This window comes from Garra rufa, chromosome 16, assembly GCF_049309525.1.
Source record: "Garra rufa chromosome 16, GarRuf1.0, whole genome shotgun sequence".
Classification (NCBI taxonomy): domain Eukaryota; kingdom Metazoa; phylum Chordata; class Actinopteri; order Cypriniformes; family Cyprinidae; genus Garra; species Garra rufa.
This window is the reverse complement of record NC_133376.1, coordinates 19,044,446-19,069,230: the sequence shown is the minus strand read 5'-3', so window position 1 is coordinate 19,069,230 and position 24,785 is coordinate 19,044,446. Positions and strand designations below refer to the sequence as shown.

Here is a 24,785-nt window from a genome sequence, read left to right as displayed (position 1 = left end):
TTGATCCAAAAACAGTAATTTTGAAATATTTGTACTATTTAAAATAAGTTTTTTATTTGAAAATATTTTATTCCTGTGATTTCAAAGCTGAATTTTCAGCATCATTACGTCACATGATCCTTCAGAAATCATTCTAATATTCTGATTTGCTGCTCAAAAAACATTTATCATGTTGAAAACAGCTGAGTTTAATTTAAATTTCTTTGATGAATAGAAAGTTCAGAAGAAGCATTTATCTAAAACAGAAATCTTTTGTAACATTATAAATGACTTTAACATTACTTTTGATTAATTTAAAGCATCCTTGCTAAATAAAAGTAATAATTTCTGTCATTTCTTTCCCCCAAAACATAAACTCATTCTAAGCTTTTGAATGGTATAACAATGTTACAAAAGCTTTTCATTTCAGATAAATGCTCATCTTTGTATTCATCGAAGAACCCTGAAAAATGTACTCAACTTTTTTAAATATTGAAAAGAATAAATGTTTCTTAAACAGCAAATCAGCATATTACAATGATTTCTGAATCAAGTGACACTGAAAACTGGAGTAATGATGCTGAAAAATTTAATAGAATAAAATTAAATATTTTTAATATATTTCAGGCTTGGTGAGTAGAAGAGACTTCTCTATAAAAAAAAAACATTAAAAATCTTACTGTTCAAAAACTTTTGACTGGTAGAGTGTGTGTATATATATATATATATAAATATAATTATTTAAATTTTTAATCACCAGCACACAGCTCTGATAACCTTACATGAGCACTTTTGTTCTTAAAGGGTTAAATTTTTGCAATAATCTATGACTGTTTCTAGATGATACAAAATATATATACACTGTCGCTGAAAATTTGGGGATTTTTATGTTTTTTATATTTTCTTGCTCATCAAAGTTTCATTTATTTGATCAAAAATACAGAAAAAATATAATATAAATATAATTTATTTCTGTGATGCAAAGCTGAATTTTCATCAGCCATTACTCTGGTCTTCAGTGTCAAATGATCCTTCAGAAACCATTCTAATATACTGATTTATTACTTCTATGATCAATGTTGGAAACAGTTATGCTGCTTAATTTTTTTTTTTAAACCTGTGATACTTTTTTGTGATTCTTTGATAAATAAAAGTTAAATAGAATAGCAAGTCTTTACCATCACTTTTTACCAATTTAACACATCCTTGCAGAATAAAAGTATTAATTTCTTTCAAAGAGCGAAAGAATAAAATTGACTGACCCCAAACTTTGAACAAGGTGTTTGTTACAAAAGTTTTCTATTTTAAATAAATGCTGTTCTTTTAAATGTTTTATATAATCAAAGAATTCAAAAAAAAGTATCACAGGTTCCAAAAAAATATATATATCAGCCCAACAGTTTTCAACACTGATAATAAATCAGCATATTAGATTTCTAAAGGATTATGAGACACTAAATACTGGAGTAATGATGCTGAAATTTCAGCTTTGCATCACAAGAGGAAACAGTATTTTAAAATATAATAGAAAACCACTATTTTAAATAGCATTAATATTTCATAATATTACAGTTTTTACAGTGTTTTTAATCAAATAAACACAGCCTCAATAAGCAAAAAAGCCTTCTTTAAAAATCTTACTGATCCTACACTTTTGAGCAGCATTGTATATATTTATTAAAAAAAAGAAAATTAACATCGAACATCTTCCTAAAACAAATTTAACAGCAAGAGGCAGATATTGACCTATAGAACAGCAATATATTGTGCATCTCTAGGTCTAACTTTATACAGAATATTTTTTTATACAAAATATATTATAGAACTTTTTTGACTGTGACAAGACTGTGAGAGACCGAATTGAATTCAGCTGACGAAAAAGTTCTAAAAGATGTAAAAATGATTATATACTTTTTACAGTGCATGCGTGCCACTCTAAAGACCAAGTCACAGCCTTGTTTACATCCACATCAAATTCAATATGCCATCTAACCTGAATAAAGTCTATTGCTTTTGATTAAATGAAGAAATATGACCTGAGCATTCTTTATTAGATTCACCTTTTAACTTTTTGGAGACACAGAAACCCTCAGACAAGTAACTGAACTGCAACACATCTGTATTGTGCAATACGTTTAAAGCAGTGATTACTTTAGTCAGTGTAGTATGAGTATACATCACACATTTATTAGTGAACAACCCTCTCCAATCAGCCACAATTAAAAAAAATATGATTGCACTACTCAGTAAAGCAGAACTAGCAACTTTCATTTAAAAAAAGTACAAATCTTAAAAATTTCAATCAGTATACAGATGTATTTATAATACACTATAACTAGTTATATGTTAAATGCTACAAACAATGATTCCAATGGAATGAAAAAATTATAGCATTAAGAACCATTTCCTATATATAATATATATATTAGCTTTTTTATTTCATTTTTTTATTGGAGTTTTTTTTTTTTTTTTTTTTTCAAATACAAACATGGCAAAAATGAGGTAACTGTAAATGTGCAAGTACCAAAGCAAAATATCTTCCTAACACAGAACACATGCCCCTGGCCCTGTTGTTGGCTGGGTAGTCTGGAGTTCAGGCAATGACTGACCCCTAAAGGCCAGGAGGAGAATAGAACAGTAAACAATCCACTATCCCACCACAGCAAGAAATCATTGGTAAACAATCAGTGGCGTCTATGGAGCAATCAACAAATCACAAATCCTAAAGTATTTAGCTGCTTATTGGAACACAATTTTCCACCACACAAGCTGTGAGATTATTTATTAGTTGAATCACAGAAAGACTACAAGATTCTATTTATCATCATAACTCATAGGTTGTTGTTTTTTTGTCCTTTTTCTTTTTAGTAAGTCAATACAGGTAACACTGAGGTTTTCAAGGAATCTTGGTTATTATGAAAAATTCCTTTAGAAATCTAAATAAGGATATATTAGAAATAGCCCACAGCCGGTTACCCCAAGCAAAAGTGCTTGCGTGTATATCAACAACTTATTTTGAAACCATAACAGTTACAGATGCTCAAGGTAGAGCGAACCGTACAACAGGTACATATATTTCTGACCGTTTTGGTGAAGGAGCGAAAACGCCGTATGTGTGTGTTTTAACCCACGCGAAACCTCCAACTACTTTGATTTAAGGCAGATGTATTGAATCTGATCACTCGGGCAGTAAAACAATGTTATCCTTTGAAAACGGTCTACCAGCACATACGAGTAAAGCTAAATAGTCGTCTTTTTTTTGTTGTTGTATTTTTTTGTTTTTCTTAATCGAAACCCCTGTTGATAATGTTATTAACTGTTTGTGACCACCGTGAGGGTACTAGTAGCACTGCATGCTGTATGAATAGAGACCCATAACAAACTATTGCATTCTCTTATGTGAATGTAGCATTACACCTAAATATAGAATATCTAGCACCTTTTTACTATATGGCTTTCCGTTATCTAGATTCCAGGCAAGTGTGTCAGTAACTGAGGCAACAATAGAAGCACAAATGTGGTGAGGAGCCTATCAAATCACATTTTTCCATCATCTTCCCACTGGCGTCAAGTCAAGCGTCAAGTCCAGTTTGAAACGTCCTATAGTATTATTCTTTAGTTTGATTCTTTTTCTTTTGCAAGTACAAGCACAATAAAATCTTGTAGTCATTCGGTTCTATTACAAATGTGTGCAGTACAGTGCATGGCAGTTATCAGCTGAGCAGAAAGTCCCCTACACCCAGAACCCAAAGCCAACTAGATCTACCTAAAAACCAGTTGGGACCTGGTTAGACATGCATGCATATTGTGCACAATTAAATACTTGCCCACCCCGTCTAGATATCTTTCACTGAAAATACAGATTTCATTTTTTATGTGACTTTTTTCTCTTTTTTTTTAAATCCTTAAATCATGCAAACACTGTAAGAATAGTCTTGGAAGTGGTCTAGGTAGAACAGTGTGCACCGTGGCACGTTTTATCAACGGGATTACAACCTTTATGTGTGGTTCAAGTACAAGAACACGGAAAAACGCAACGGCTGGAAAACAGGTTCGAGTAACATACGCTAATGATCGGCTGCAGTGACGAAAAGCCTATTCTCACTCGATACAACATGTCACTTCATCGTTTTTTTTTTCTTTCTTTTTTTGTTCTTTGCATGCCAGTCTTATAATGGAATAATATTCACCACTATTTATAAAAGGAATATTAGTTCAGTTGATTACATTTAAAATATGCATGGCCTGAGGAAAACAACCCAGAATACCCAAATATATCTCCATGGCGTCAATCCCATTTGAAATGGACTGTTTTCCTTTATTTTTCAATTACAGAGAGGCCCTGAGTGATTTTTTTTTTCTGTTATACTCAAAATATATGCCAGTGAACAGATATGTATACATAGATTACTTATCAAAAGTGTGGATTAAATTCATTACAATGGCTTTTTTTAAAACCTGGCACGCAAACACAAGATACTCACATTCTCTTGAGAGAGTCCCTTTACCCGAGAAAGCCAGTGTGTCTATTGAGTTACAATGACTATTCAGTGGACAAACGACTCATGAATATATATATTTAAAAGTCCTATTATTAAAGTACTTAGGGAACCAAAAAAAAGAGAAAAGAATACCCAAATAGTTCATAGTTTTCCCCCGAACGAAGTTCGGGTTTGTTTTTGGAATCGAGTGAACCACGAGTTAAGCGTTTTACAGTGCATTATTATTCTTTTTTTTTTTCTTTAAACGACCCTAACGCTCCATCTCTGCCATTTCGAATCCTATCCGGGATCTTCGTGGAACGACTACAGTCAACTGGCACACAGGAGAGGGCGTAACTAGAAATACAGAGGGTTTCAACATTCTTTTGTCTTAAAAACAAGACGATAATTTGCAACCTTTCACACCAAGGCTATGCATACAATGTTTTTTTTTCTTTCACATCACTTTACACTGTGAACATGGCCTGAGACCTGACAACGGGAGGCAAACTGAAACGCACTAAAGAAGTTTTAGCATTCCGCCGAATCCTTCAAAGCTCTCTCGAAAGAAGAAATAAATAACACCACTTAAAAAAACGTATACTTTTAAAAGAGGAACCGACAGAGGATGTCTGAAGATTAGTAACAGGTTTGTGCTTGTCAAGGTCTTGAGAAGGCAGAGAGCTAAAATCTTGTAGAGTATATTGATTATTTGGCTCACGAACGAGGAAAAAGAAAAAAGCCTAGTCCTCCAAAATCAGGTCAAACGTTGCATTCACGTCGCGTTCACGTCACACACTCATTGCACGTATTGCTTTCCGCAAAGTGTTCCACCCTTTCCCAAAAAGTCATTCTGGACAGGCAAATGCGAGCTCCTTGGCCTCCGTCTAAAATGGCAGGACTGAGGCCGTCCGACGTTCCTCTTGTGGCTGAAATGCGGTGGATCTGGTTAATTCGAATATTGCTAGACTAAAAGAACAGTCAGCGCGAGGCCCGTGAGATGTTCTCCTGGATCTAGCCGAGAAAGAGTGTGAGGGAGCGGGATGAAGAGGGCCAGTCCAGAATCGATGGGGGTTGTGCAGTGCAGCCAGGTGGGAGCTGGCAGAGGCAGTGTGCTGTCCTCATCCCTGTGTTCTCATGGGCCAGTCCGATTGGCCTTGCCAGCAAACAGCAAAAGCGAAAACGCCACAGCTTCCTCAGTGTCTCTACGACTGTCGCTTCGCAGTCCTTTTTGTCTACGTTTCCCTCTTTAACCTCAGGCCTTGGAACTCTGAACCACTGAAAGTCACACCTTCACAACAGCATTCGCAGATAAAAGAGAATCGGGATTAAGATATTCAAATGATCAATACATTATTGCAAAACATAGATTATTAACAAGTCCCTCAGCCCATCACTTATACAAACATGCATCTATGATGGTCGTTCACCGGCGGAGCGGCCGCGTCCTGCGGACTCGTCTGATTGCACAGTAAAGCCAAAAATCACCGTCATCCAGGCCCACTCCCGCAGTCCCTTATGACACTAAAGCACGATTTTAATTATCTGTGATCGAACGACTAGAGAATATTCAATTGTGTAAACGAATATGCCAACACAACACGTATTACAGGTTATCTTTGGAATCTGCGAAACAAGGGCAGGGTAATGAAAAAGAACGATAAAAAGAACCAACCAAAAAAAATATAGAATAATTAAAACCCGGTCACAATTCCAGAACTCGGAAGTGGCTAAAGGCGGCAGTAGCTTTCATCAAACTCACACAATGACGCACAGCAGAGGTCAAACAGGTTCCGTACAAATTCCGAGATTGCTTATTGTAGAGGTGGGGTTGGGAGCGGGGTGGGGGGTAGATTTGCGTTTGGCTGGAGATCAGGTGTCCCCACTCACAGAACACACTCAAGGATTTGTGCTGTTTTCCAGTGAAGGACAAAAACCTGAACTCATTCCACATCGCGGTGAACTTCAGACGCGTCGGCTCGACAGATTGGACAGGTGCGATTGGTCTGCAAAACAAGTTATGGATTAAATTCTATAAGTTAGAGATGTTTCCATACATCTTTGATTTATCCATACATTGGCTATCCAATTAAAGACGGCATAAAAACAAACGTTTATTTTCAGTAAATTTAAGATAAATTAAATCAATATTTAAATTTTCTACATACTCTTCCGTTCAAACATCTGGTGACAGTAAGATTTTTTTTTTAAAGAAATACTTTTATTTAGCAAGGATGCATCAAATGTATCAAAAGTGACAGTAAAAACTTTCCACAAGATATATTGTTTCCACAAAAATATTAACCAGAACAACAGTTTTCAACACTAACAATAAGAAATGTTTCTCAATGATCATGTGACACTGAAAACTGTAATGATGAAAATTCAGCTTTGCCATGACAGAATAAAAAAGAAAATTAAAAATATACACTACCAGTCAAAAGTTGTTGAACGGTCAGACTGTAATTTTTTTTAAAGAAGTCTCTTTTGCTCAAAGTCTGCACTAATTTGATCCAAAGTACAGCAAAAAGTCAAATTTTGAAATATTTTTACCATTTAAAATAACTGTTTTCTATTTAAATATATTTTAAAATGTCATTTATTCCTGTGATTTCAAAGCAGAATTTTTATTAGCAATATTTAATACAGTTGAGTATTTTTTTTTTTCAGAATTCTTTAAAGAATAGAAAGATCCAAATATCAGCATCTATCTGAAATAAAAAGCTTTTTTAACATTATACTCTATACCATTCAAAAGCATGGATACCTTCTTTTTTTGGGGAAAGAAATTATAGAAATTGATACTTTTATTTAGGAAGGATGCTATAAATTGATAAAAAATGATGAAGACATTTATAATGTTACCAAAGGTTTCTATTTCAGTTATGTGCTGTTCTTCTGAACTTTCTCTTCATCAAAGAAACCTGAAAAAAAATTTACTCATTTTTGCTTTGATCACAAGAATAAATTACATTTTACGATATATTCAAATAGAAAATGGTTCTTGTAAATGGTAAAAATATTACTAAATGTTACTGTTTTTGCTGTACTTTGGATCAAATAAATGCAGAGTTGGTGAGCAGAGGGTACATTTTTAATAAACATTAAAAATCTTACTGTTCAAAAACTTTTTACTGGTAGTGTATTAAAAATGGAAAACAGCTGTTATTTCACAATATTACTGTTTTTAACTGTACTTTCAAATGCATCACTGATGAGCATAAGAGACGTCACCATAAAATTCTCAAAAATCGCACTGATCTGGTCAACTATTTGTGTCGAACACTAATATTTAAAGGGTTAGTTATTGCAGATGTTGTGCATTTAAAACATTATTCTTACCTTTAACCACTTGTCCACACATTTTGCATGAAATTCGTGGTTGCAGGGTAATACTCGAAGTAGCTGCCTTGACTCAAAATCACTAAAGCATACAACACACCTGCAAGAAAATTAAAACCAGTGGAACATCAATAACAAGTCACAATCAAACCTTCAAAATTATATAACCAAAGAACACTTACAGAGTTTGTTCAGATTGGTGGTTTTCTAAATTGAACCTGTAGGACGGAAGTTGCTCTATATCAGCTTTCGTTAGTCCTCGAGGTTTCGCTTCTCCGAGTCTCTCAGCAAGGTTTAATAACGCCTGAGAGAAAAATCACAGGTGTTCAAAACTCCTCACCCAAACTGTTAACAAGATAACAACATCATCTCTGTTCCAAAATTAGCTTTAATTCTATAAAGTAACTGGCTAATTCTATAAAGTTAACCTTTTCTCAACTTTGTTGCATCACTACACGTGCCCACAGAGTCAGTCTTATTGAAAACAAATTACTTTTAGTTGCTTGATCGTTGCAAATGTGTGCATAAACGTCCTTTTTACAAGTCTGCTATGGAGAATTCTCCATTTACCTCATAGTTCTCCATCTCCACATCATCTACATCCAAGTCCAGACTGATAGCAGGACCCACAGCAGTTGGAGGCACAGGAAGCATTGAGCTGTTTCACAGGGCAAACACATAAATGTTAACATACACTCCGTGCAAACAATCTTTTCATTCACTATAATATAAAAATATCACAAAGGCTTTATAAAATCGTAACCATCCAACGCTTATTTGTATTATAAAGAGTAGAAGAGACTCTCACAGGAAGTATGGTAAGAAGCCGGGGTAGTATGGCGGTGGAGGGGGTGGGGGAGGCAGAGGCTGCTGTAATCGGTACCTCTGTCCAGTTATACGCCTCGCCAGCATGTGCGGATATGGCTAAGAAAACAGACAACAACACATGAGTACCTTTTGAATTGTTATTATTTATTTGGCAAATCTCATCTGAAGCTGGCAGGATTTCTACTACAAGGACAATCCCCCTGGAGCAACCCGAGACTAAAATATACTCCCCTATTCCTGTTTACCATGCAAAGTGGACTAGAAATAAGCCACTTGTGGTTTGATTCCTGAAAAGAAAAAAGAAACTGAGGCTATATGTGACCCTGGACCACAAAACCAGTCTTAAAGGATTAATTCACTTCCCGAACAAAAATGTACAGATAATGTACTCACCCCTTTGTCATCCAAGATGTTCATGTCTTTAAGTTGTAAAGAGATTATGTTTCTTGAGGAAAACATTTTAGGAATTATCTCCATATAGTGGACTTCAATGGTGCCCCCAAGTTTGAACATCCAAAATGCAGTTTAAATGCAGCTTCAAATGGCTCTAAACGATCCCAGCAAAGGAAGAGGGATTTTATCAAGCAAAACGATTTGTCATTTTTGAAACAAACTGACTATTCATATATTTTTTAACCTCAAATGCTCGTCTGTTTTTTCTGGTTAGTCTTTGTACTTCGAACCAATACAGTTAGGGTGTGTCGAAAAACTCCCATCTCGTTTTCTTTTTCCATCTTCAAAATTGCCCTATATCACTTTTTTACCTTTTTTTTGTAAAGGGTGTTTGATCTTCTTTCCATGTTCACTTTGTAAACACTGGGTCGGTTCTTCTGCAGCAATGTAGGATGATTTTGAAGTTGGGGAAGAAAACGAGATGGAAGTTTTCGACATACCCTAACTGTCTTGAACCAAAAAAACTGAGTTTACGCAGACAGAAGACAAGCGTTTGATGTTAAAAAGTATATAAATTGCCAGTTTGTTTCGAAAATTACTGATCGTTTTGCTAGATAAGACCCTTTTTCCTTGGCTGGAATCATTTAGAGACCTTGAAGCTGCATTTAAACTGCATTTTGGAAGTTCGTAAGTGGGGGCACTATTGAAATCCATTATATGGAGAGAAATCCTAAAATGTTTTCCTCAAGAAACAATTTCTTATCAGCTAAAGAAAGAAACACAAACATCTTGGATGACAAGGGGGTGGGTAAATTATCTGTAAATTTTTGTTCTGGAAGTGAACCACTCCTTTAAGTAGCACGGGATATTTGTAGCAATAGCTAAAAATACATTAGATGGGTCAAAATTATTGATTTTTCTTTTATGCCAAAAAATCATTAGGATAATAAATAAAGATCATATTCCATGAAGATATTTTGTAAATACTACCTTAAATATATCAAAACTTAATTTTTGATTAGTAATATGCATTGCTAAGAACTTTATTTGGACAACCTGGAACTAGGCAATTTTCTCAATATTTTCAAATAGTTGCATCTTGGCCAAATATTGTCCTATCAAACCCTACATCAATGGAAAGCTTCTTTATTCAGCTTTCAGATGATCTATAAATCTCAATCTCAAAAATGGACCCGTATGACTAGTTTTGTGGTCCAGGGTCACATTTGGCAATTAATATTATCCAATAGGGTGACCGTACGTCCTCCTTTTCCCGGACATGTCCTGGCTGGAATTTCTAATTTGCCTAAAATGCCTGGGTTTTGGCTTTGTTTTCCTATTGTTTTCATACTTGCTGAAGGTAATGACTGAAAAGTAGTTTGACCAATAGTGTGCAGGCATTGCACATAATCAACCAATTGTGGCATGTGAGCAGGAGGGATCTACAGAGACCAGTCAGAGCAATGCAAATGTGTACATATAATGTATGAGGACTGTAGAGAGCATGTCAACAGTAAAACAAAGTCAAAAACCAGACCAATTTAGAAAAACTGAACAAATGAAAACGTATTATCCAATAGCCTATGCATTGTAAATGAAATCAATAAACCTTTTTCCTGAGTAAACGATGAGCGCCGTCATTACGAATTTTAACGTCAGATTGGATGCCCTTTTGTTACGGTCTCCATAGGAACCCATTCAAATAACGCCCATCTGTTTTTAATGTAGCTAACGTCGGCAGCTTTGTGTCATCTATACACTCTTTAAACTTTGAGGAGTAAGGCACTGACAAATGACGGTCATTGCGACATCGCAAAGTGATGGCGCCATGGAGCCATGTGCTTTTTAAAAACATTTTAATAGGTTTAACATTAGATTATCAGCTCTGAATATAACCTAATTTGACTAGAAACACTGGAGACTGGAAATGCAAAGCATTCTTCAGGTTATAAGTCAGGCGTGACTTCCGCGTTCAGAAAAAACATCTATAAAAAGGCAAAGTAGGTTAATTCCAGATGGTTGATTCTACCATTTAACTATCCACAATAAGAACAGGAACATGCATAAATAAGTACATAAGTACATAAATAGGGCTAACTTAATTTTCATGTTGCCCAAACGAGATGCAGTCTTTTAACCTGTTAACCATTTCAATACATTTTTCTGATCTAGTAAACTGAATTTTAGTTAATTGGTTTAACTTACAGTCTTTCTGTATCACAATCAAAAATCCCATGCTTCTCCAAATGTCAACTGTCAGTTCAACTGTCAAACGGTTCAATTGTAAACAAAACACTAAACAAAGAATTTTTTCAACTTCTTTTACTTTGACAAAGCTTTGTCGAACCAACCTCCAAAAAAAGTTTGTGAAGACTTTTTTTTTTTATAATATAATTTACTGTTCAAAATGACTGTTTACCATTATTTGACACTAGGTCCACTGAAGTGCTTTGAACATGTAAGGAATAATTGACGACGGGCCGTAGAATTCTTAGAAAATAATGCACACATATATATAAAATGGCATTCTGTGTAGAATTTAAAAATGTCTGATATGTTATGATCGTTCCATCGAATCGTATCGTATCGTGTCTCTGGATCGGAGCAGACTGTACATGCTCTGTACAACTGTTCAACTTCATTTGCCCTAATGGAAAACATATGTACACTGTCTGAATCATTTCCAATCCCCAAGATAGTGCACTACTTGCCCTTCACTGTACAGAAAATACTAATTCTGTGAACAAGTGACTGATTTCAACTGCAGCGTCTATTTATAGTGAAGGGGCGGGACCCTTTGGATTTCAGAGAGCATTTGATTGGACAGAAAGTTTGGTGAGAAGCTGGTGCAAGTTAGAGATTACAAGTTTTGAATGCATATATCTTCTAAATTCAAATTTTTTCATTGTTTTGGAGCACACTAGCTTACAGATCACCTTAAGGCTAACATATTCATACTAAAAGCCAAAAAACTTCAGATTTTGATTTCATGGGTACTTTAAACAATAATCCACACCAGTAAACCTTCACTATTCTCTACATTAATTGCAATTATTTTTTTGCTTGATGTCATTACCTGTTTATGCAAATGCTGCTCATTTAAATCAGTATTTGATTTTTGACCTGATTATGGTGATTTGTATGCTTTGTTGATATTCAAAAGCAAAGACATCTCACCACTCCGTAGGGTAGCTCTTGATGGAGGGGTTCCTGGGGCAGGTACTGGAGGGGGACGGAGGGGGTCATTGCTGGTGGATGGTGGGCTGGAGGATAAGAGAATGTTCCTAACGGATGCTGGTCTCCTCGCAGATCCACTTCATTCTCCACCCTCTGCAGAGGCTGAACACACTGACTATGAGTACCGTAAAATCATGTGCTACTACTTTAAAAAGAATTAATTTTGTCACGCCAGTATTCAACACTGTTTTTTAAATGATTTATTAAGAGTATAATCAGCTGTGGGGATTAATCTTATTCATGACTTATTGTTTTCTCTAGATTGTAAAGGGATTGCTTTACTAATTAGATTGTCTGAACAGTAATCACATTACACATATTACTGTAGCGCACTACACTCAACACTGGGAATTATAAATTAAAGTTGTGCAGTGCTAGCTAGCAAAATCTTATTTCTTCAGCATTCCTAACCTTTAAACATGGCTTATCCAATCACATAAATGTATGCACAGTTTTTATCTTGTTTTTAACTAAAGTATTACATAATATGAAAATTATTTTGCATGAAAGACAAATTTATTAATTTAAGAACAAGCCTATCTTTTAGTTTGTATGTCATCTAATTACACTACCAGTCAAAAGTTTTTTAACAGTAAGATTTTTAATGTTTTAAGTCTCTTCTGCTCACCAAGCATTTATTTGATTAAAAGTACAGCAAAACAGTAAAATTTTGAAATATTTTTACTATTTAAAATAACTGTTTTCTATTTGAATATATTTTAAAATGTAATTTATTCTGTGATTTCAAAGCTGATTTTTTAGCATCATTACTCCAGTCACATGATCCTTCAGAAATCATTCTAATATTCTGATTTGCTGCTCAAAAAACATTATTATTAAATAAATAAACAACTGAATAGCATTTTTTCAGGTTTCTTTGTTGAATAGAAAGTTCAGAAGAATTTTATCAGAGCATTTACCTGAAATAGAAGTCTTTTGTAACATTATAAATATCTTTATCATCACCTTTGACCAATTTAAAGCATCGTTGCTAAATAAAAGTATTAATTTCTATCATTCTCAAACATAAATTACACTGACTCCAAGCTTTTGAATGGTATAGTGTATAATGTTACAAAAGCTTTTTATTTCAGATAAATGCATATCTTTGGATCTTTCTATTAATCAAAGAATCCAACAAATCATCATATTAGAATCATTTCTAAAGGACTATGTGACTGGAGTAATGATGAATAAGAATAAATGACATTTTAAAATATATTCAAATAGAAAAGTTATTTTTTAATAGTAAAAATATTTTAAATATTTTTTGCTGTATTTCGGATCAAATAAATTCTTCTTTAAAAAAAAAAACATTAAAAATCTTACTGTTCAAAAACTTTTGACTGGTAGTGTATATATAATCAAAAGAATGAAATTCAAATGACATTAAATGTTTTATTATATAAAAGAACAGCACAACTACTACTACAACTACAACATGTTTATGTTGAATTTCCAGCAAAATAAATTTACTACATTTACTTTTTATAAAAAAAACGCATTATGACTACTTAAATGTTTTTGTCTTAAATTTCCAGTAAAAATAATTGTATCACTACATTTACAGCTACCCTGATATAAAATTACTCATACAAAGATGATTTTGGTCATGCCACCCACCCACACTGCCAACATAACTTACATGAAATGCACAAAAGAAGTTTTCCTGCAATTATATAAAATCATATGAAATTCATATTTGACATTTAGCAGTAATGTGATCTGCACTCACCATGCGCGGGTGCTGGGGCTGTATAGGGACAAACTGGTTGAGTGGAGGCAGATGAGGAGGCTGGTGGGGCGGCACTGGTGGACTAGGGTGCAGGATAAAATGCTCACTAGAGATCAATGGTGGAAATGCCTGATAGGACACAGGCAAGTGCTGCATGGTGCAGGCCTGAATGAGCTGCAGACAGACAGAAAGAGAAACAGCAGACAACGAAGTGTCACTAACACCATACATACACTCATGAGGAAAGTGAGTATGGGCAATGACTTGACAAAGACTGTTAATACTGCTAACATACTCTGGAGTAAAGCATATCTAATGTTTTCACTATTCTACACTATCCTCTCAATTATTTCAAAAGCATTATAGTTAAGGATGGAGAAATCTTTTACTGTTTTTTTTGTATAATTAATTATAAATATTTATTAAGCATGTATAATGCAAAGAAGACTGAAAATACAATTATATATCCTGCATAATTTAAGACACTTTCCACTGTACATCACTGTGGCCACATAAAAAATACAGGTGGACATGTTGACACAAATGCAATGACTAGAGCAGATGGTGAAATTAGCACCTTTGCCATCCATGTCAAAAATAAAGCACCCCAGACATCTGCAGTGGCAATATAAACAAAAACTAGGGGAGTTGCACAGTGCCCCTTGGAAGTTGCATCATAAAAAAGGTCATTACGCATTCTAGAGACACAGGAAAAGCCTAAATGAAAATCAAAAAGTGGAATGTAGCTGTTTACCAATGCCTAATGTGTAAGCATGAGAGGGACATACAGAACAACACTCATAAAAGAGTATCTTGGGCTAAGAGGACAGGTGGGCATAATGGCTGCCTGGGACACACATACGTCGGCTAAAGTAAAGCTGGAGCGATGGGACATGTTAGGTGTGCTCTACACAAACTTCACTGACATTCCAGCTCTTCCTTTTCAAACTCACTGGAGGAGGAAGGCAGCAGAGCAGAGAGAGCTGTCCGCTGAACATTACCGAGCATGCTGGGAGCTGCTGAGCATTGCAGGCTGGGATAGGTTGCCCGGTGTGGATGGGAAAACCATGGGTCGTCACCGTGGTAACTGTGTAAGATATCGGAACTGATCCTTGATGCATCTTAAAGGACAACAGAAAAAGTTCAGGTTATTTGTTAAAAAAAAACAAAAACCACTACCTTTGATATTCATCATCACCGCAGTGTGATTCCTACACACATTACTTTCACATCTTAAAAGTCTCAAAATACCAACTTATGCTTAAATCTGGCTCATTAATCAACTTTTGTAGTCTACATTTTGGTTTAAGGTCCAGTCCCTGTAGTTCTCTTTAGGATTTTTTTTTATATACTTTTCTAAATGTATTTATTTTCATATTTATTAAAAGGCTTGAAATTGCCCAATTGCAGCCCAAGAATGAATGACAATTCTCTTAAAATGTTGGGAATGTATTTAAAACTGTAATTAAATTATATATTTATTAAAGGCCTGAAACAAATATAAAAGCCCAAGTAACAATAAAAATGTGCCCAATTTTTTTAATAGTTTTTATGCAATTGAATAGATGATTTTTTTCATACTTTTTCTTAAATTTTTTTTATTTTATTAAAGACTTAAAACACAAATAAAAAAGCCCAGTTGTAGCCTAAGTAACAATAAAAAGTCAAAACAGTGTTATATTTTTTATACAATTAAATAAGTATAGGTAAAAACTTTTTTTTTTTAAATTATATTTTTTAAAGGCCTGAAATACAAACAGAAAACCCCAGTTGTAGCCTAAGTAAGAAACAACAACAACAAAAAAGTCAAAAACGTTTGATTTTGTAGTTTTTATACAATTAAATAGATTTTTTTCATAAGATTTTTTCTTAATTTATTTTTATATTTATTAAAGGCCTGAAAAAAGGCCTGTAAAGTGTTACTTTGTATTTTTTTTTTACTCATTCAAGGCCTGAAAAGAAAATATAAAAGCACAACTGTAGCCTAAGAAACAGCTAAAAAACCTGTGAAAATTACTATTTTATCACTGATATAACATTTTTGATATCTTTATTTTTTGTATACTTATTAATAGAGATGCACCAATCGACCGGCCAGGGACCCGAATTAGCCGACTTTCCACCTGATCGGACCGGTCTGTTTTGACGTCACACTTACGGCGACTGATAATGTATTTCTGTCATGCCAGATGAGGCTCGCGCAGCCTGAGTGAGTGTGTGAGAGGGACTGGTGCAGAAATCAAAACAAATGAGCACAACAGCACTTACAGAAATGTATAGATACATACTGCGGTAGAAGTTCATATAATGACTCACTTTTTAGACACAATATTTAATGTTTTTGCCCAATTTTGCTGACGGAAATGGTTCCAATCAAAGTCACATTCATAAAGACAGTCACTTGCCTCATTTCTGAATGAGTCAGCCGTTTGAACGAATTGGTTGAATGAATGACAAAATGACTCAGTCATCAAAACATCTCCAACATTTCTTATTTGTATGTTTAAAAAATATTTATGACATTATTTATACATTTGCAATTTTGCAGTGTAAATGCATTTATATCACCTTAGCTTCATCAAACAGTCTGTGTAAATACATTTAATGCCACTTCAGATGCAGCTTCTGTATTTCCTGCAGTGGAAAGATATGGTTTGTTGATACTGATTTCATTTGAACAACAACTCTACAGTTTCTTAAAGGGATTTCTTAAAATAAAAATGTAATGTTTATCTGCTTGCTTCCAAGGCATCCAAAAATGTAGGTGACTTTGTTTCTTCAGTAGAACACAAATGAAGATTTTTAACTCAAACCATTGCAGTCTGTCAGTCATATAATGGCAGTCAATGGGCACCAGATTCTGGCAACTGATTAAAAACTTAAAGATTACATTTCCTTGTGCAAACTCATCCAGGAGTGTTGACTTTTTACCAACTACATTGCCAGAGCACGTTGACGTGTCACGTGCCAGCTGCTGGAACAACGTTGCAGTGGATCAGAGGTAAATGATGATATATAAATACTGAAATACTGTTTAATTTCTTGCACAGATCGTTTTGTGTCTTAACACCTCAATGTATGGTCACAAGCCGCAGGGTTTAATTTGGTTTGGTCTGTGTATGTTTTCTTTACTCTCAAAGATTTGGTGCCCATTGACTGCCACTATATGACTAACAGACTGCAACGGTTTGAGTTAAAAATCTTGGTTTGTGTTCTACTGAAGAATCAAAGTCACCTACATCTTGGATGCCCTTGGGGGAAGCAGATACAAATTTTCATTTTTGGGTGAACTATCCCTTTAATATGAACAAAATAATTAAAACAATGTAAGAATTTGATGTGAAAGATTTAATAAGGTTGGGGGGGGGAAATGACCATTTACAAACAAAGTGGGAAATAACATCTGTTTTGTTATATACAGCAACTCATTTTTAGTTAATTGTTATTTCTAGCATTTACCACATTAGAACATTTTATTTTGAGAGTTGTTTAAGTGAGAGAACAACTGTAACCTAGTCCAGATTGGGGGAACCGTAATGTTGAATAATTATGTTTTTGCTTTTGTTTTTTTTGCATTGAAAAAAAAAGGTTTTGTTTGTATATGCTGTCATTTAAAGTTCTTTTAAAGAAAATTGGAATCTGCCAAAACCCGTATCGGCAGGTCACACTTACAAAAAAAAGTAAATTGAAATCGGCCAAAAAGATTGCAATTGGTGCATCTCTACTTATTAAACATAGTAAACGTCAAATAGCGCGTTATATAGGAAACGGGAAATGAATGTTTCTAATGCAGAACAACACCTAGATGGAAAAGTGTGTTTGAGAGCCCTGGTCTAAATAAATGACTGTTAAACTAATACCTGGTCGTGAAGATCCACCATGATGGAGCTCTGTTGGGGAGGTTGTGTGGCAGTATGCAGCATGCGTGGAGGTGCACTGGTGTGGCTATATTGCCTGGTCTCATCTAAAGGAATCTGCTGATGCTGGGAGAAGACAGGGTGGTGGAAGTTCTCATCCTGATGTAGGGAAGTGTGCACAGCAGGTCTATCTCGCTGTCCCCACTGGCGTCGTACTGGAGGACTAGGACACGAAGGCACACAGATTGTAAGCAGACACTCTGCAGATGTGTTTTATTAACTCAAATTGACAACAGCCACCTCACCTTCTCCTGAGGTGCAGAGGGGTGATGCAAGGCTCCCCGACGACCCTCCTCTGGTTTAAGGGGGCTGTTGATGGCCGCCTACTCACTGCTACTTCCCATGGTCGCATTTGTGACGTCGTATGAACGAGTCACACCTGCCTGGGGTGGGGGGGACCAGTAGTGCAAGAGGCACTTGTGTCTAACAGCCTCAGATTGTCGGGACTCTGTTTGAAACACAAGAGAAATTGATTTGGTGAATAATGATATAGAGATAATCAGCAGAATCCTTGGTAAAACCCTTTTCAACACGTTTGACTAACTTCATATGAACAGTACAACTAGAAACCAAAGTTCTGTAATTATTTACTCACCCTAATGCCATTTAAACCCCAATGCTATTTTTTGTGTTCTCATTGCTTTTTCCCCATACAGTAACCATGCCTGTCAAGCTCCACAAAGAACACTATAAAAGTAGAGCTGCAAAACGATTAGTCGCGATTAATCGATTGAAAATAAGTTATGCAAACACCCACACGTACATGAATATATTAAGGAAAATATTTTAGATTTGTGTAAAACATACAAATATTTTTTTAAATATTTACATATGTATGTGTGTGCGTGTATTTACATAATAAATACACACACACACACACACACACACACACATATAGTATGCAAACAAACTTTTATTTTTAATCGATTAATTGTGACTAATCGCAACTAATCGTTTTGCAGCTCTATACAGAAGTAGTCCCCAAGACTTCTGACAGCTTTAAGAGAGGAACAGTCTTAAAATTGTATTTATTATTTACTAAAAACCTTTACATCTGCCATTTTAAATTCAAATACAGTACTTTCAAATAGGTTATACATCATTTAGCATTAGTGACTATCTCAGACTTTCAAAACATGAGGCAAATTAGTCCTGTGGTACACTTTTTGTTTAACATGCAGGGAGAACCAGGTTAAAATCCCAACCTCACATTAAATAATACTTATATTTTAGTAAAAGAAAAACTGCTGACTTTGTCAGCCAGTGTTGCATGGAAAAGAATGCATATATTATTTGTTCACAGATCCTTTTGTTCTAGCCTGTACCACAAACATAGCTTGTCAAATGTGACCCTGGACCACAAAACCAGTCATAAGGGTCAATTTTTTTTTTAATTGAGATTTATACATCACCTGAAAGCTGTAATCTTTGAAGTGCAAGACTGAGGGGAGCTGAAATTATACAAAACCAGACTTTTCAGTTAAGTGTAATTACATTTACTGCTTTTAATGGAAACTAATAAATAGATCAGTTTTCATTTGAAACCAAGAATAGTGTCATGGAGTTAACACAATATTCTAATAATTGCCTCAACAAGCTGTTTTGTTTTCATTTATAGATTGTGATATTTCATTACGTGTAATCCATGAAGTACAAGATGACTAGGGGAAGCTGAAATTATACAAAACCAGACATTTCAGATAAGTGTAGACTACATTTTCCAGACTTTTCATGCAAGTATGAATTACATTTACAGCTTTCAATGGAAACTAATAAATAGACATTTGAAACCAAGAATAGTGTCATTGAAATAACAAAATAAGCTGATAATTGCCAGAACAAGCTGTTGTGTATTAATTTATGGATTGTGATATTTCATTGTGTAATCTTTGAAGTACAAGAAGACAGAGCTGAAAAGATACAAAACCAGAGTAAATGTGGTAAATATCAGAGTAAATCGGGTAAATGTACATTACATTTAAAAAACAAACCCCGAAACGTGTCAGAATTAATAACAAAAAAGGTGTATACAGACTTTAAAAACATTCCATTACTTTTCTCTTGTGAAAATCAACAGTGTGTATTAATTAACACAAGCACGTATAAACTTATCATCGTGTTCCACATGGCATTCAAATGTACAGTGTTGTGTAAAATTAGAAAACAAATACCAACAAATATTACAAACTGGAAGCGCAAACCGTCTTTAATGGAAAGACTGGGCTGATTTGCCACAAAGAGGGGGAGCTGTAACTTCAACAACAAAAGCGTGGAGGGCCATGTGCTCCCACACAGACAAAGCAATAACAAAGGAGCGCCGCCAAACCCCGCTTGCCTTGTTTTATCAAAAATATTCACTCGAAAGGGCTTGTAGATATGATTTAAATATTCTTAGTGCTTCAAATAAGGACGGTGCACATTTCCCATGAATAAAACAGTTAAAAGTGTCACCGTGGCCCAGCAGTGGACATCAACAATAGCACAAAGAGTCGAGAGGCCGAAGTTTTACAAGCGAATGCAAACATCCGCAGCTGCTCTCGTGTTCTTCAAACATGTTCTCAATGCTACAAGGAGGTTGTGCATCACATAAAAATGATTAAACAAATCGCATGCACTTTTCAAGCCTTTAGCTGCTATCGCTAGCATATAGCCTGAGCAGATGAAGCCCCAAACAGGAAATGCAGGGATGCACCCCTGACAAAAGAAACATGGTTTAGCTTGAACGCCACATTTAGACCGTCTGCACGGCATGAATGCAAACGTCTGAATACCTAAAGTGTTTACATTTTTATTTCAGGTGAAATATTACAGCTTTGTGTCTAATAAGCAATGTATGATCGCATCAACCGAGCTTACTTGTTTTCAATGGCGTGCGAGTTTCCGACTCGTCCAAACGCTGCTTTTTTGGCGACTAAAACGATGCAGTGTGTCTCGTTTGGCGAATTCACAGACTGATCCCAAAGAAATTGTCCAGGAAAGTTAGCAGACGTTCATGGTTAACACAGAGGTATCGTCCTTTTCCTAGTTCACGTCCACGAGTTTGTTGTTGTTGAACAGGCGTTGATCTTCAGCATAAAAAGAACAAATGCATATTCCTCTGCTGCCTAACTTATCTCCAGCAAACTTCTTATAGCGTGCACTTGTCGTTTCCTTTATTATTATGTCCGATGCATTCAAACTGGGCTTGATCTGTGACATGGGTGCAGTTCAATATTGTTGTGGTGGTTGTGAGCCTCTAAAGTCACGCCTTCTTCCTCTAAAACTACCACGCAAGAGACACAGACAGCCAGTCACTTTTTAGATGCTGATGTTTGGTCGAATCGCTTCAACCTGATCCCAACTATAAGGATGTTTTCACACTTCCTCTTTACTAAAAACAAACACAGGCGCACAAACACAGATCCAAAAAGTAAGAAGAATCAAAAGGGGGCCTAGTTCTTGCATTCACACTCGTTTTGGTTAACTTCAGCTGCAGTCCATTTACAATTTACATCGTTTAAAGCAAAAAACTTTAAAATTATTATTACTGAAAATAATTATTTAGTTATGTTTAACACTCCTTAAGGGAAAAAAAAGAGTGCAGGCCAGAAGTATTAGATGCTTTTTCAAGAAAACATATGGATTTGTGGATCTTTGGCATTAAAATATAGCCTATTACATATAGTATTATTTTATTTATGAAAAAATATGATATAAAAATGCATATTTAGAGACACATTTCTCACATTCCCAATTCAATCATAAAAGCATCATATACAAAATGATGAAATATATACACTGCCGTTCAAAAAGATTTTTAATGGTTTTTAAAGATGTTTTTCTGCGCACCAAGGCTTGTTTATTTGATTAAAATACAGAAAAAGCAGTTATATTTAGAAATATTATTGCAATTTAAAAAGGTGGTTTTATATTTGAATATACTTTAAAATAGAATTTATTCTTGTGATGCAAAGCTGAATTTTCAGCATCATTACTCCAGTCTTCAGTGTCACATGATTCTTCAAAAATCAATCTAATATGTTAATTTTAATATCAATGTTGTAAACAGTTGTGCTGTTTAATATTTTTTTGGAACCTGTGATACTTTTTCAGGATTATTTGATGAATAAAGCATAAAAAAGAACAGCATTTATTTAAAATAGAAATATTTTGTAACAATATACACTACCATTTAAAGTTTGAGGTCAGTAATTTTTTTTAAAGAAATTAATACTTTTATTCAGCAAAGATGTGCTAAATTGATAGTAAAGTGACAGTAAAGACTTGTATTGTTAGAAAAAAATATTTTAAATAAATGCTGTTCTTTTAAACATTTTATTCATCAAAGAATCCTAAAAAATTTTTTACAGGATTCAAAAAATATTGTTTGCAAAATAAATAGTAAATCAGCATATTACAATGATTTCTGAAGGATTGTGTGACAATGAAGACTGGAGTAATCGCTGATGAAATTTAAGCTCTGCAATAATATTACGTCTTCTTTTTTTAAATCAAATATAAATTGAAGTTTGATGAGCATAAGAGACTTTAAAAAACATAATAAATCTTACTGATCCCAAACTTGTGAACAGCAGTGTACTTAGAGGCACATTTCAGCAAATTCAGTGATTAAAGATTATTATTACAATATAGTTATGTCATATTTAGTTACTTTCATGCAAATGTAAAACCTGGAGTGTTTTTTTTTTTTTTTTTGTTCCCAGTGGTTTACTTTTTCTCTTTTGCAGCATTTAAATATACGTCAAACTCCATGCAAATTGCAACATCGGACAAAAACAAACCAAGTGTGAAAACACTATAAGAGTTGATTTCAGCTTCCAAAAGTGTTTTGCAATCCAAAAGATGGAGTCAGATGATTTGTGTTGTGCACAAGTCAAAACATTAAACATAAGCACAGCAGGCAGAGCATGTTATCGGTGATGATTTATTATGCCACCGACATTCATTTTGAGGTTGCATGGGTAGTCCCAGATAAAGGAGGTGTTGTTTGTCACAAGGGATATGTTGCAGTTATTAAACAAGGGTGATGCAGCAGTCATGCTGTATATTAGAAATCAGCGAGACAGCATCTAATTAACTAATTCCTTTAAAACAATGCAATTCACAAGGTTAATATCATCTTAAATCATTCAAACAGCATTAAAGAATCAGAGGAATGCTTCAAAAGACGGTAATTGTCTCCACTTCCTGAACTTCTTATTATCCACAAAGTTTGGTCATGGTTGTCTTAAATGCCTTTTTTCTATAAAAATTGATCATCTTCTATATGTTCATGTTTCATAGCGGTTATAAATTAAATCAAGAAAGAGTAAAATGTAATTTATAGTTTCTATTTATATTTGTAGAGAAATTAACTGAACCATTGCAACATGTAAATGAGTATATTATTATATTTTCTACAACTTAATGTACCAGTTAACTTTTTCATCATCTACTACAAAGTTAAAATTTCTTTAAAAATACATATTTTTACTACATGGTGATGATTATGGTGATCACTAAAATTAAAGAGTAATTAGAGTGAAATAGAAGTAGTTTTCATGTTTACGTTGTTTTTTTGTTTGTTTGTTTTTTTACATTTGTTCATAAATGAGTGTCATTGCAAAGCACTGTTTTAAATTATGGTATAATAATAAAAAACATTTAATTTATCGTTGTTGTTGTTGTGGGCTAAATGTAAAGCAGGAAAGAACATCATGTTGGGAACATCTAACTGTGTTCTCTCTCTAGCATTTCTCATCCGCCTCTCCATCAGAGACAGTGTGACACAGCCCAGTCTGTTACATAAGCCTTGCGCCAAATGGCGAGCCGGCGGACAGAAACACATACAAGCGTCTTTACTTGAGGGGCGGTCAAAGTAACATCTTCTTTATTCAATGCACTTTTCAAGTTCATGAACTGACATCTTAAAAAATAACACGGATTTTATCTGCTGTAGAGAAATGCATCATGCAACGCATGAAGCAGACTGTATGAGGGCAAAGGGTAGCATTTGTTTTTCGTTAAATTATCTTTTGAGTCTAGTTCGTCTGAGTACGCAAAGGTCAAAATCATTTTTGCAGCATTTTCAACGGGCCTCTCGACTGGCTTCACTGCAGAGAAAACACCGCAATGTAACCTTCCTTGCTAATGTTTAACTCACGGAAAAAAATAACTAAATTAAACCCGATTCCAGCGTAACCTGCGCTGCGCGTGCACACGATCACGCACATCTGAGGCAAGCGCGAAACAAGCAAACCCGCGTCTCATCCATCCATGCACTTCCAATCCAATGTAAACATTACAGCATTACAGCAACAAAACAAGGAGGGGCTCAAGGCTTTAGGGGGACAAGGCATAAAAACACGCCGATAGCTCTGTGCGAAGCATTCAAGACCGTGAAAACCCACGGAAATCCACGCCAACAACACAAAGACGCAGGCACGTCCGTTACCTGATTGTTAATTTGTGAGCATCTCAATCGCGGACATTTCTCCTTGTAATCCAGCACATCTCTCCCATATTCGGTGCGGCATGATCCTCAGCTGTTCCTGTTAATGGAACATTCCGTGGATTTCACCACTGAATTAGGAAAAAGGTACAAACTGGAGCTGGCGAGAGGAATAAAGGCAGAATATGGCATTACTCTTCGCATCTCGCGCAGAACAACCACTCTCTGAATGCATCAGACTTCGGAGAAATCAATGCACTCGGTTGAACCCAGCATCATCCGCCGCCGATTTGCGTGCTTTTGTGACATACCCCCTATGAGGGGCATTTAGAGGCCGCTGACTTATGGCAAGCCGTTAGAACACTATTCAGTTTCCGCCAGTAGGGTGTTAAAAAAGAAAAATATGTATGATAAAAATGTTCAATTCTTAGAAAGAGATAAAA

The 24,785-nt window shown here is 35.0% G+C and overlaps 1 protein-coding gene across 3 annotated transcripts; it reads right to left on the bottom strand.

Annotated features, from left to right (window-relative positions):
• Positions 1 to 2,141: 2,141 nt before the first annotated feature.
• rnf44 (ring finger protein 44) lies at positions 2,142 to 24,646 on the bottom strand. Of its 3 annotated transcripts, none has more exons than XM_073820718.1 (11): positions 24,346 to 24,646; positions 18,158 to 18,360; positions 17,856 to 18,075; positions 14,949 to 15,116; positions 13,996 to 14,169; positions 12,201 to 12,362; positions 8,611 to 8,726; positions 8,373 to 8,460; positions 7,985 to 8,106; positions 7,803 to 7,902; positions 2,142 to 6,466 (listed from the first exon to the last, which is right to left on the bottom strand). In XM_073820718.1, exons 2-11 carry the CDS (start codon positions 18,262 to 18,264, stop codon positions 6,404 to 6,406), a joined length of 1,320 nt encoding a protein of 439 aa, XP_073676819.1. In that variant the 5' UTR covers positions 18,265 to 18,360; positions 24,346 to 24,646; the 3' UTR covers positions 2,142 to 6,403. The 3 variants fall into 3 exon arrangements, with proteins under 3 accessions (XP_073676819.1, XP_073676821.1, XP_073676820.1); XM_073820720.1 differs by having other exon boundaries at positions 14,997 to 15,116; XM_073820719.1 differs by lacking the exon at positions 24,346 to 24,646 and adding an exon at positions 20,769 to 21,122.
• Positions 24,647 to 24,785: the final 139 nt, after the last annotated feature.